The 14076-nt window shown below is 44.9% G+C and overlaps 1 protein-coding gene across 1 annotated transcript in view; it reads left to right on the top strand.

Moving 5' to 3' along the window:
* Window positions 1-12304, top strand: part of slc1a1 (solute carrier family 1 member 1) — a 25686-nt gene extending 13382 nt beyond the window's left edge. Inside the window, exons 4-12 of the mRNA XM_015958188.3 lie at window positions 37-151; window positions 1682-1724; window positions 1814-1909; window positions 2139-2323; window positions 5370-5477; window positions 9230-9352; window positions 9446-9640; window positions 11610-11744; window positions 11846-12304. Coding sequence (XP_015813674.1) covers window positions 37-151; window positions 1682-1724; window positions 1814-1909; window positions 2139-2323; window positions 5370-5477; window positions 9230-9352; window positions 9446-9640; window positions 11610-11744; window positions 11846-12086 — 1241 coding nt within the window. The 3' untranslated portion in view covers window positions 12087-12304. The remainder of the gene's footprint in view (window positions 1-36; window positions 152-1681; window positions 1725-1813; window positions 1910-2138; window positions 2324-5369; window positions 5478-9229; window positions 9353-9445; window positions 9641-11609; window positions 11745-11845) is intronic.
* The last annotated feature ends 1772 nt before the right edge of the window (window positions 12305-14076 follow it).

A 14076-nucleotide genomic window follows, 5' to 3' on the forward strand; every position in this document is an offset into this window, starting at 1 on the left:
ATATATAAGTGATGCGAACAGCTCCGCCCTCTGCAGGAATCATCTTGGTCATGACTATCAAGCCAGGTGTCTCACAGGAAGCAGAGCACATTGACCGGACTGGGACCACTCCCAACGTAACCACAGTTGACACGCTTCTGGACCTCCTCAGGTGAGTAAACCGTAGTATTCATTCGTGCAGAGTTACTGTTTAAACACGTCTGTAGCGATCTATTGGTTAGTCGCTTGTATCTTGTGGTTTTTTTATCTAGAAAAATATTGTGGGAATCTAAAATTAGAAGGCTTATCCGTAGAAGTTTTTGGTCCTAAATAGAATTTCACTCACTAAAATGTTACATGTAAAAATATTTGGGTATTCATGACATAACTTATATTTTACGAATCAATGGTTGTGCAGCTTCATGTAGCAGTAGTACCTGCTGAAACAGGGCTGTCTAACCGCGGTCCTCGAGGGCCTCTATCCAACATATGTTGGAGGTTTGTCCGCTTCAGCACACCTGAATTTAATCTGTGCAGTGGCGTGTCCAGATCTTTTAAATTGGGGTGGCCCAGGTGAAGAAGAAGAAGAAGAAGAAAATATCATTTCTATAGCGCCTCTCAAGATAAGTCACGAGGCGCTTCACAAAAACAAAAAAAAAAGTAAAAATATAAAAAAGCATTTAGAAAATGTTTAGAAATATATTAAAATGAGCAAGAATAAGCAAATGGGATTTAAAAGAAAAATGTTAAGAAAGAGAGAGAGTGAACAGGAAAGAGGGAAATCAGTGGATCCTGAGGAAGGTGGAATAGGTGGGGAGAGCAGAATAAAGAGAGAGAGGTGAAGAAGGTCATACAAAAGCCAGCTTGAACAAGTGAGTCTTCAGCTGCTTTTTAAAGGAGACCACTGAGTCCACTGATCTCAGGCTCAGGGGGAGAGAGGTCCAGAGTCTGGGGGCCACAGCAGCAGATGATCTGTCACCTTTGAGCCTGGTGCTGCACAACCAGTAGGCTTTGATCACTGGACCTCAGGGACCTGCTGGGGGTGTAGGGACTAAGAAGATCACCAATGTAAGATGGTGCTTGTCCATGTAAGGCCCTGTAGACCAGAACCAGGATCTTGAAATGAACCCTGAAGTTGACTGGCAGCCAGTGAAGCTGGAGGAGAAGCGGGGTGATGTGGGTGTGTTTGGAGGACTTGGTCAGAAGCCGAGCACAGGCGTTCTGAACCACCTGTAGACGGTTCAGGGAGGTTCTGCTCAGACACGTGAAAAGAGAGTTACAGTAGTCTAAGCGTGAGGAGATGAAGGTGTGGAGAACTGTCTCAAGTTCAGAGCGAGACAGAATGGGACTCAGGTGAGGCACAACTTTGTGCATGGGTGGCACCAATGGTTATGCTTTTTTGTTTCACCCCCAAGCTTTTTGTGGACAATGAAAAGCCTATTTAAAGGTAAATTGGTGTGGTGGCACCTGGGGTGGCCAATCAGGGTGGCATGTGGTACTCCAGGCCACTCCCTGGACACGCCCCTGAATCTGTGGCTAATTTACAGTCTTCTTCCCAATGTGAGGATATGCTTGATTAAACCACGGAAGCAGGTGTGTTGAAGCAGGTGAGCAACTAAAACATGCTGGATGGGGCCACCGGAAGATAACATGTGGAGGAAAGATGGTGGCACGTCATCGGCTCTTTTTGTTGCATCAACAGAAACATGTTCCCAGAGAATTTGGTGCAGGCTTGTTTTCAGCAGGTAAGGCTCTTGACGATTTCAGCAAACCTCCATCTTTGTCGGGTCCTGCGTGAACAGAAGATGTTTTATTGAGTCGAATTTCGTTCCAGTATAAAACTAAAAGGAAAGAGTTGGAGCCAATGAAGGTTTCGGTCAACACCACCACTATTCCACCACTTACGACTGCTATCATGGCAGCAGTGGAGGTACGTGTCATAAAGACTTTATTTGTCCTTTTAACCCATTGTTGTCCGATGGGAGCACACAGAACAAGGATTGATCTTCACAGAGTTTCCTTTTGGTTTCGTGAATGTTTTATGTTTCCACTTGTGACCACCGATCCACTAACGAGTGCTCCACTGGGTTCTTAGATGTGGCTGAGTCAGCTTCCTGTTACGGTGTGGTGAACTGAACCTTTCTCCCCTCTCTTTTCAGAACATCACCAAGGACTATAAAATCATTGGCTCATACTCAGATGGAATCAACGTTCTGGGCTTGATTGTGTTCTGTGTGGCGTTTGGCCTTGTCATTGGGAAGATGGGAGCGAAGGGGCGGATCCTCCTGGAATTTTTTGATGCCTTGAATGAAGCCACCATGAAACTTGTTCAAATCATCATGTGGTATGTATAGAAAAAAAAACAAGGTTTAAAGGTCTCAGACCTCTGGGTCATTCCCGTCAGGTGATGGGATGTTGAGTTTTTCATTGAACCATCCAGTTTGAAAGTATCTTCCACCATTTTTAGGTCTTAGAGAATTCTAATTCTATTTTCTTCGGGCCCTAGATTATACTTCTGTTTAACCCTCTGGAGGCAGGCGTTGCAGTGTTAAAACCCGCCTTCCTGGTTACTCCACAGACGTATTTCATGAGCATTTGTACACTCAGACGTACCCCTGAAGGACTTAGTTGTACGTCCTTTTATCAAAACTTATTTTGAGCCTGAGAGCATTAAGTCAAGGTGGGTAACACGATGATATTCGATTGCAGAGGATTTGAAAGTTTGAGGATCTTCTAAATCAGAGAGTTTAGAGAAATGTCTTTAAAGTTAAAGTTAAAGTCCCATTAGTTGTCACACACACAGGTGTGTGTGCGAAATCTGTTCTCCGCATTTGACCCATCCCCCAGGGGAGCGGTGAGCTGCAGACACAGCCGCGCTTGGGAACTATTTGGTGGTTTAAACCCCCCAATCCAACCCCTTAATGCCGAGTGTCAAGCAGGGAGGCATTGGGTCCAATTTTTTCAAAGACTTTGGTATGACCCAACCAGGAATCGAACCACTGATCTCCCAGACTCAGGGCGGACACTCTACCACTAGGCCACTGAGAAAGGTTTAGGACACATTCTAGGACTGAGGTCAGAGCAAGTCTAAAGGTTTCTACCTGAACTACTTTAGATCACTGCTTTGTGTCCATAAAAGAAAAGGTAACAATAAAGTTGTGTCAACAGTGATACACACCATATGTGTGTTTAGTGTGAGCTGTGGGGGTTTATTAGCATTTGCCCTTATCACCCTGTAACCGGTGGGTTGCTGGTTCAAACCCAAGTTTGTCTCGATGGCAGAAATTGAATGGCCGATTTCTTGTATGAGATGAAGCACACTCTCAGGGGCAGGGCTTGCTCCTAACCCTAACCCTAACCCTAATCTTCAATTTGAATCATAGCCAGAACTACTAAACATTCCAATCTCCTTTACACTTCTCTTCACTCTCCCATTCCTTCCCCTTAAATCGGGAGGGGGTATGGGGGAGCCAGGTTAAGCCTAGTCCGGCTCAGTTGTGGTTAAGACGTAAACACGTTGCCACCTCTGCTACCTGGTCTCTATACTCTCTCTCTCTCTCTCTCTCTCTCTCTCTCTCTCTCTCTCTCTCTCTTCCTTTCGCTCTCTTGCTCTCCTTCGCTCTCAATCTGGAAAACCATCAATGGAAGGGGGTTTCTGAGTGACGTGCGGCGGCCCGTGCACTGCCAGTGATTCCCTAATTAAACTGTTTCGGTCATTGGACTGACTCAGTGGGAATTCATTGAGTTATATCTACTGAACCTAACCCTAACCCAGTTTACCCGATAGGCTCTCAGATGGATTAGACAGTTTCTACAACTCAGAATCACTGAAATAGTCTGACTCAGAACGAGTCTAACAGGTTTTTTGCCAGATCAGACTTTACACTCACAAGGAACTCGTCTGCATAAGGGTGGCAAGACACATTGTCAAATGTAAATTAAAAATTATAACATGTATAAATTATCTGTCCAAGAGGGTGTATATACAGTATATATATATATATATATATATATATATATATATATATATATATATATATATATATATATATATATATATATGTATATATATATATATATATATATATATATATATATATATATTATATATATATTAGGGGTGTGCCGGTACGCCTGACATCCCAGTTCGGTACGTACCTTGGCTTAATGTTACGGTTCGGTACGTTTTCGGTACAGTAAAAATACTAAAAAAGCTTTTCTTTTGTGTAAACAGTAACTTCTTTATTTACATTTACTTGCATTACATTCATGTCATAACAGGGCTCAATAACATTAAGCATGTGTTTAAACCCAGCATGCTCAACAACTGAGTATAGCCTTAAATCCGCTGCAATAAAAACACCATTGGCATTTGTAATTGCTTTGTCCGAGGAGCTAGGTAACGGTTGTTTAAAGGCAGCCGGAAGCTGCGTTTGCACTACAGTTTTCTTTTTTATGGTGCTGAGGTCGACATTCTTATGGTGCCGTTTCAAATGAGTGAGCAGGTTTGACGTGCTACTAAAAGCATGTCCTATCTCCGTGGAACAGTACCGGCACACTACTTTCGTTTTATCCACACGTCTTTTCCCATCTTCATATCTCACCGGGAAGCCGTAGTGTTCCCAAACAGGACACTTTAATAACAACGGTGGACATTCGAGCTCTTGCTCACCCGGGTCGCTTGCCATAACTTCTGTGGCGCTCCACTCTGTGTTTAGTTAGCATGCTATTGGCTAATGTGCAACGCAATTAGGCATCCGAGTCGAAACTCGGTACAAAAGTGCATACCGGACCGACAGGGACGTACCGACACATTCGAATACACAGGAGCGTACCGGCCCACCCCTAATATATATATATACATATGTATATGTACATATATATGTATATATATATATACATATGTATATGTACATATATATGTATATGTATATATACATATGTATATATATATATATATATGTGTATATATATGATGACCCCACTGTGTGTCAAGTTGTGTGTTGTGTTCCACGAGTAACATCCTGTCTATACCCACTTCTAGCATAATGACACAAGTACTACACTGCTGTGCATCCTGTAGTAGTATTATTATTATTAGTAGTAGTAGTAGTAGTAGTAGTAGTAGTAGTAAAGTGGCAGTAGTAACCGGTGTGTTGACTATCTCTTCAGAGCTACTGCTTCTTCTGAGGATCAGTGTTCTGCTCACACTTTGCTTCTGTGCTATAACTAAACACAACACAATGAACATTTTAACTGAGTCCTACTCAGATGTAAACATAGCTGTAATAAAGCTAGATATTTAGTAAGAAACAATCATTTAGTCTTAAACAAGTGTAAATATTATTTGAGCCTGTAAAGTAGCTGATGTGTTTTCTGTGCTTCTCCAGTTACATGCCAGTTGGTATCCTGTTCCTAATTGCTGCAAAGATCATCGAGGTGGAGGACTGGGAGATCTTCAGGAAGATGGGTCTTTATATGGTCACTGTGCTGAGTGGGTGAGCTGCCACTTTCTCTGTATCCTCCTGTTCCAAGCTGGGATTTATAGCTGGCATTTGGGCCAACTCTACCTCCAGTGATACAGTAAAAGCTTAGCTTTACTGGGGCTGATAAGGGCCAAGGGCAGTTAAAACTGCTCAACCTGCACATATAATAACGAAAGCTTTCCTCGTGCTTTTAAATCTCAGTGGCATCATTAAAAACGTCCTCTCTGGTAAGGTCAAAGGTTTCAAACACATCCTGAAAATGTTCCTAATGCGCAACATCCAGACAATGTAAACCCTTCAAAGTTTAAAGGGACATTTTTAGAATCAACCTACTTCTAACTGCAACAACGTCAGCTGATATTTAAACCATTAAGATCCTGATCAGACATTAACCATGAAAATCCAGTGTAGCTCCTCATCAAACCACTGACATTCCTCTGGGAATGAGCAAGGATTCTAATCCTCCGAGTTCTTCCAAACCTCCGTTCAATAAAACGCATCGGAAACAGGACTCATTGCTTGATAATAACAATCAGTTCTTTTGTGAAGGGTACCACATGCATTAGTTTTAATTTGTGTGTCTGTACAGTTTGTAGACTTTACAGAATCACATTTGTAGCGTCCAGAAATGGTCAGTTTTTCATCTACAGTTTGACCTCTTCAGTATCCGGTCATAGGGAGACACAAGACTACATCTGGGGCCTTTAATCTGCTGCATTCTGCTATTCTATCAGCTGAAGCCCAGGCCTCTGCAGCTTTGAACACAGGATAACATATTGTCAGCAAAACTGTTCCCGTTTCAAGGCCTTAAGCTTTCTCTTATCGCTTCTACAGGATTCCTCCTGCCTCTGAATAAAAATGAACATTTTCAGCTCATGTGAGTTAATTAATCATAGAATGAATGGATAAGGTCTATTCAGGGGTTCTGGAGAGGAGGGTCCGTCGGATTGTTGAACGTCAGATTCAGGAGGAGCAATGTGGTTTTGGTCCTGGCCGTGGAACACTGGACCAGCTCTATACCCTTAGGGGGATCCTGGAGGGTGCGTGGGAATTTGCCCAACCAGTCTACATGTGTTTTGTGGATTTGGAGAAGGCGTTTGACCGCGTCCCTCGGGGGGCCCTGTGGGGGGTACTCCGGGAGTATGGGGTACCAGGCCCTCTGATACAGGCTGTTAGGTCCCGTATGACCGGTGTCAGAGCTTGGTCCGCATTGCCGGCAGTAAGTCGGGCTCGTTCCCAGTGAGAGTTGGACTCCGCCAAGGCTGCCCTTTGTCACCGATTCTGTTCAGAACCTTTATGGACAGGATTTCTAGGTGCAGCCAAGGTGTGGAGGGCATCCATTTTGGTGGCCTGAGGATCAGGTCTCTGCTTTTTGCAGATGATGTGGTCCTGTTGGCTTCATCAGAACGTGATCTTCACCATTCACTGGAGCAGTTCACAGCTGAGTGTGAAGCAGCTGGGATGAGAATCAGCTCCTCTAAATCTGAGGCCATGGTCTTGATTCGGAAAAGGGTAGAATGCCTTCTCCGGGTCAGGGATGAGGTCCTGCCCCAAGTGGAGGAGTTTAAGTATCTCAGGGTCTTGTTCACGAGTGAGGGAAAACTGGAGCGTGAGATCTATAGGCGGATTGGTGCTACATCTGCAGTGATGCGGGCGTTGTACCGGTCTGTCGTGGTGAAGAGAGAGCTGAGTCAGAAGGCGAAGCTCTCGATTTACCGGTCGATCTACGTTCCTACCCTCACCTATGGTCATGAGCTTTGGGTTGTGACCGAAAGAACGAGATTGCGGATACAAGCGGCCAAAATGAGTTTTCTCCGTAGAGTGGCTGAGCTCTCCCTTAGAGATAGGGTGAGAAGCTCAGTCATCCGGGAGGGGCTCAGAGTAGATCCGCTGCTCCTCCACATTGAGAGGAGTCAGTTGAGGTGGCTCGGGCATCTGGTCAGGATGCCTCCTGGACGCCTCCCTGGTGAGGTTTTCCGGGAACATCCAACCGGGAGGAGACCTAAAGGAAGACCCAGGACACGGTGGAGGGACTATGTCTCTCACCTGGTCAGGGAACGCCTTGGGATTCCCCCGGAGGAGCTGGCCCAAGTGGCTGGGGAGAGGGAAGTCTGGGCCTCTCACCTTAGGCTGCTGCCCCCGCGACCCGACTCCGGATAAGCGGATGAAAATGGATGGATGTATAATGAATGGACAATAGAAATGTTTTGATTAATCTGTGCCTAAGTTAATAAGGTTGAAATGAATATTGTCCTGCAATGATCCATTTGTCTGATAATCAGTCTACGTGACAAGCTAATCAGACCAACACTCATACACAAGGTTAAAGTAATTTCTTATCCTCAAATCAGAGAACCATCTATCTGAAAGAAGGACTGATGTTCTGAGGGTTGTTTGTTAACACCTCTTAACATGGCACCTCCCGATTGGCCAGGTAATCATAATATGAGAATTATTAAAACAGAATCATTTCCCGAGTGATTCAGTTAGTTTTTGAGCAGAACTCCGGACTGGCCACCGGAGGAAAACTCTCTAACTCCCGCATCTCTTGACAAGCTGTCAAAACCTGTTGCACCCTGCAGCGACACAGAAACTCGCTCCTTCAGAACAAAGCTGACACAGCCAAGACTCCTTCAGAGTCCATCCATCTTATGGGCCATTCCCATCTGTACCGGGTCGGCCCGGGCCGGGTAGCGTAGGTTGTTTACATATCTGGGTGGCCTGGTATTTTTCCGGGCCAACCAAGGCTCATTCTCAGCCCTCTTCTCGAGGGGGTCTGCTTCAGGCCGACCAGGGCCAACACACCTACTGCTGACAGCAAATTCACACCTTCCATTAGAGCAAGCCTCTGATTGGTGGGTAGAATCAGCCCACATGGGCTTAAGACAAGGATGTGTGGAATCAACCGGGCCAGGCTGGGGCCGACTGGGGCTACCCGGCCCGGGCCGACCCGGTACAGATGGGAATGGCCCATTAGACGCAACCAACCTTCACGCTGTTGTGACCTGGGAACAACTAGAGACCGGTCTAGTGGTACTGCGGTTGATCCTGAGGACTTCGGTACCTGGGGGTCTACACAGATTCCCGACACTCCGGATCTACCACGGGGGTTCCCATCTGGGTACGTAGGCACGACAAGATTGTGTCTGATGCCGTTTTGATAAATCAATTCTTCAGCTTATAACATCCACAAATTCTTTCACACTCAGAACGCACGGTTTCTTCTAGATATAAGGTTCTGATAAACATCACACATCACACTCCACCCACTTAAATTCATCCATCACATTCGTCTTATTTATAACTTGTCTTGTTTTTTTGTTTAGAAAATAAATTTCTTACTTTTTATAGACTTAACTGTCTGAATTAATACGAAGTGTGTTTATGATCACTGAAAAAGCAAAGAATCCTAATTCTTCTGATTAAACATTCAAAGACCAATCAGGTTGATATCCTATATTTATATAGAATGTAAAGAGACCTTGAGGCCATATCTCATGCAGACTAGTTCTGCATCAGAGGAGAGGGGGAAAATGACTTTTGGTGGAAAACAGTCATTTCATTCCGTTACACTGTGTAATGATGCCAAAGACCTTCTGGAAGCTTCTGCAGACCAGGTTGTTTTCTGAAATCACAATTAAAACTTCCTTCAAAAATTCAGGCTTTAAATAATAAAACCAGTTAAAGAAATAAAGCATGAAACTAATGTCCTCTTTGGTGGGAGGTGTCTAAAGACTTGAACTCCTCTGGTTTCTGTTCCTCAGCCTAGCTATCCATGCTACCATCTGTCTGCCACTCATCTTCTTCATCATCGTGCGGAAGAATCCCTTTACGTTCACCCTTGGGATGGCCCAGGCCCTCGTCACAGCTCTCATGATTTCCTCCAGGTCAGGAATGTTGATGAACTTCTGAAGCCACTGCATTTAGCCGCAGGATTACGAGCTCTGTTGAGTTGAACTAGTTGTGATGATGCATTTCAGCTCTGCCACCCTGCCCGTCACCTTCCGATGTGCTGAGGAGAACAACCGAATCGACAAGAGAATCACCCGCTTTGTTCTCCCAGTGGGCGCCACCATTAACATGGATGGCACGGCGCTCTACGAGGCAGTGGCTGCCATCTTCATCGCTCAACTCAATGACTTCAATCTGGATGTGGGCCAGATTGTTACCATCAGGTAAATGTTTAGTTCGCCTTCATTGTCCACTACAACAATAACACTAACTAGAGACACATAAACCAAATTTACACAAAACATTGTAGGTTTCGGCAGCTTTTATTTTGAAAAGTGACCTTTCCATCCCAAGTTTATTTCTGTAGCACAGTTTAAGAAGGCTTGGAAATGGTCGTACCTCCTACAAGAACACCCTTCTGCCACTCAGTTTTACGCAGCAGCAGATTCCTTCAGGCGTCGTATCCGAGGGCGTGAAGCTGATGCTCCTCTCTGTCCGTGTCTGTGCCGACAGTGTGTGGTCACCCCGTCTCTCAAACCAGACCTTCTAAGATTTAATTATTTAGAAACGCTGTGTGAAGCTTCCTGTGTGTAAACCAAACTAATTATTTGTAACAATGATGAGACAAAACCCTGTGATCTGTGTAGGTCAGGGGTCACCAACGTGGTGACCACATGAGTTGTGTATGTTCTAAAAATGTCACTCGTCACTACTCTCTCTCTCTCTCTCTCTCTCTCTCTCTCTCTCTCTCTCTCTCTCTCTCTCTCTCTCTCTCACTCTCTCTCTCTCTCTCTCTCGCTCTCTCGTTTTTGTGTTGCTATTCTTTTTGAATCACAGTTGCATTTGTGTTCATTTTTAAAGTAAATCTAATGAAAATACTAATTTGTATTCATTGTGATTAGATGCAGTGTGTCAACATAGAATTATCACTATTATATAATTAAAGGGGCATTATGGAAGTGTGACAGCCAAAACATGTATAGAAATAATAAATGTCTTCTTCATACGTTCTCCTGCAGTGCCCTGGTCCTGTAGAATGAGCCCTGGCATTTTTACTGTGATTGCCTGTTTTTCTGTAAAATCACAGAAAAAGAGAGATGCTCGGGTCGAGCAGGCTGCTTCATGCGCGTTCACGCTCAGGCATCGCCCGTAGCATTTGCTATCCGTAGCTTTAGCAGCAGAGAGAGAGGCAGTGCCACTTTGTCGCTGTTCCTAACGCCTAGTGACAAAGCTAGCTACATTTCTGAGGACCCTTAGCTACTTTCTGTAGAACTTTCTTCTAGATATTTCCTGCTAATTAGCAACAATTCCATGTTGTCGTTCTTTTTTAAAACACAGAAACGGTTTTGTTACCTGTTGTTGACGCTACGTTTCGCCGACGGCTTCCGGCTTCTTCAGGCTGACGCTGATGGTGGCGCGTCACTTCCTTCTCCGTTTATCTGCGGGCAGCAGAGGATGTTGCCGCCCTCTACTTCCCGCTCTCCCCTCTCCGACAATGCAGTCCCATGCGTGGTCCAGCGTGTAAACTCCGTCGTCCCTGTTCATGGTCCCACATCCACGGATCATAACCACTGAACAACAAAAATACAAAAGATGGATCAAGGAAGCAATCGAGATCCCTGCTCTGTGATCCTCTGGTAATTTGATGTACTGATATGGTAGGCTGTATACTGGTGCAGCACAAAGGTTGCAGGTGCAAATCCCAGCTTCAGGATGTGTGCAGTTAGGATGTCATCCCCCCATGCATGCGTGGGTTTCCACCAGGTACTCCAGTTTCCTCCCACAGACCCAAAACATGTTTGGTTAACTGGAGATTCCACACGGTCCCTAGCTGTGAGAGAGTGAGTGAGTGAGTGAGTGAGTGAGTGAGTGAGTCAACCCTACAGCTGGGTTCTGTGGAGCACGTTGGCGGGACGAGCTTCTTTGGCTCACCTGTGTTTCAGGTGTATAGAAATCACCAGAATGTCTTGAACGAGAACAGGAACACACGAGGCCGGACCTCTCTAAGCCACTCTGTATTCCAGGCTCATGGTTTTGTGTTTTCATTGGTCTCCTCTGACAGTTTGTTTACTGGCGTATGAAATTAATTACACATCCTGTCCCTTTATTTATTTGCTCTAAGGAGCAGACTTGAACTTGTTTTCATACCAGAAATAACGCTCGTTTTACGTTTTCCTTCCCGTCTCTCTTTAGTATAACAGCAACAGTAGCCAGCATCGGAGCAGCGGGAGTCCCTAATGCTGGACTTGTTACCATGGTGATAGTCTTGACAGCTGTTGGACTGCCTGCAAGCGACGTCACCCTGATAGTTGCTGTTGATTGGCTGCTGTAAGTATAATTTTTTAAGCCTTTAGGTGATTTTTTTCATTGGAAGGATGGATTCAAACATGAAGCCACGCTGTAGATTAGCTGTTGGTGGTGTGTTTCAGGGATCGGTTTCGCACCATGATCAATGTTCTGGGCGACGCTTACGGCGCTGGGATCGTTCAGAAGCTATCCAAGAGGGAGCTGGAGAGAATGGATCTCATATCAGACGTGGATGTTGCCAACCCGTTTGCTTTGGAAGCCACTTTGGACGACGAGGAGTGTGAGAAAAAATCCTACGTGAACGGAGGCTTCGCTGTTGATAAGACCGATGCAATCTCCTTCACAGAAACGTCCCAGTTTTAGCTGCTGGGTCGCTCTGAGGAGGGTAGAGGGCCTCTCATCAGTTATCAGCACCATGGGAGACGAATCCAGCCCATCAGCCCAAACATCAGCAACAGGGGCCTTCACAGAGCTTTGATGAACATAATTATGCCTCATTTTGGACGTTTCTGACAACCACTACATTCAAGTGCTTCCTTATGACACTGACGATGTGCCAAGATAAAAAAAAGCCTGTTTTCCTTTTGTTCAATCTTTCTTGCAAAAAGGACTTTTCAGTGTGTGTGTGTGTGTGTGTGTGTGTGTGTGTGTGTGTACTTTGCATATATATATTGGCTAACACTGATGAAAATTCCACCATTGCTTAAGTAGAGATCAATAGTCAAATCTCCCATCAAGCATTGCTTGTTTTAATAATAATAATGTATGTCTCTATCTGAAATGTGCCAAAACATATAAACAAAGACTTTTTCTCACAAAGTTGCATGAGGTGACATGTAGAGGGAACGATGATAGCGGGATTCAGACAAAGTTTTTGGGAGGAAGACTGACGGCTGATGAACACTGTGAAGTTTAAGAACATTTAGCATTTATCCATTTATGAAAACAATTACCGTAATTTTCGGACTATAGAGCGCACCTCAATATAAGCCGCACCTACTAAGTTTTTAAAAACACATGGAACTGTACTTATGGAAGCCGCACCGGGCTAAAAGCCGCAGGTATCCACCGGATATCTGCTGAAATGGAAACGTAGTTTCACTGAACGTAACTGAACTGATCAGTATCAAACAAAACAGGAAAGTTATTGATTAGTTTATTCATCATCCTCCTGCGCAGGGGCGGATTAAGGACTGAAGAAGATCCGGGGCTTAACACACACACACGCACGCGCGCGCACACGCACACACACACACGTGACACGCACTAGTCAACATCATATATATTTGTCTTGTACCACACAATTTTTAATCTGAAGCTACATATTAAGCATATTCAGGGCAGAGTATTGTTCCTGTTAGTGTTTAGTGTGAGATGATAGTAAATATTCCCGTTCTTTCTCCAACAACTTTACCTGATAGTAAGCTAACTTTAGGCAAACCAGCAACACAACAAATATTTTCTAATAAGACTCACAAACCTGAGTCAACACCAGTCTCATCAAAGCTGGGGTTCTGTCGTTGTACTTTTGGTCTAAAAACGTCCTTATGTCCATCTTCACTCATGCGTTTCAGACAGAGACTGTAGAAGAAGCAGGCTGCTGAAGGCCTTCTTCTTCAGTGGTGGAGGCTCAGGCAGGCTGTATACAAACTACTGCCAGCTGCTCCCTCTCTGTTGGACTTTGGTACTGCATGTTACTTCCGCGATTTAGATCCGGGGCTTTTCATAAAACATTCAGGGCTTGAGCCCAAGTAGCCGGGCCTAACGCCGCCCCTGCTGCTGCACACTAAAGCCATTAAAGTCCTCTTCTTCAGTGTCAGAGTTGAACAGCCTCAGAAGAGCTTCGTCACATACCTTTTCTGTGGCGATGTCAGTGTCGCTCTCCGTGTTGCTGTCGTCATCCCCGGGTGAAGCTGGCTTGAATGAGTTCTTCCCGCTGCCGTCTCCAGCGCCGAACCATGGATTCATTCATGCCAAGCGTACGTGCGTCAGCGCTGTTTCCCTCCTTTACTGCCAGATCGATGGCCTTCAACTTAAATGCGGCATCATATGAACTCATACGTGTAGTTACCATGATGAGGGGGTATGGATCATGCGGGCTGCTTGCATGTGCTAAATTAAAATGAGCACTTTCTTCGATTTCCACTTTTGACTTCCACCTGTTTCACTTTCTGCTAAAGCGCCCCCTGCAGGTGAAGGAAAACCTTCAGTAAAGCTGCACCTCATTATAAGTTGCATGGTTCAAATTTTGGGGAGCTTTTTCTCTGGAACCGCGCTGCTCTGGGTGGCTGCATGTTGGAGTAGCTCTGTTGCCTTTTCTTGGGCATTTTTTCTTCTAGTTTCTCAAGAAAAA

The sequence above is a fragment of the Nothobranchius furzeri genome, chromosome 3 (assembly GCF_043380555.1).
Source record: "Nothobranchius furzeri strain GRZ-AD chromosome 3, NfurGRZ-RIMD1, whole genome shotgun sequence".
Taxonomy (NCBI): domain Eukaryota; kingdom Metazoa; phylum Chordata; class Actinopteri; order Cyprinodontiformes; family Nothobranchiidae; genus Nothobranchius; species Nothobranchius furzeri.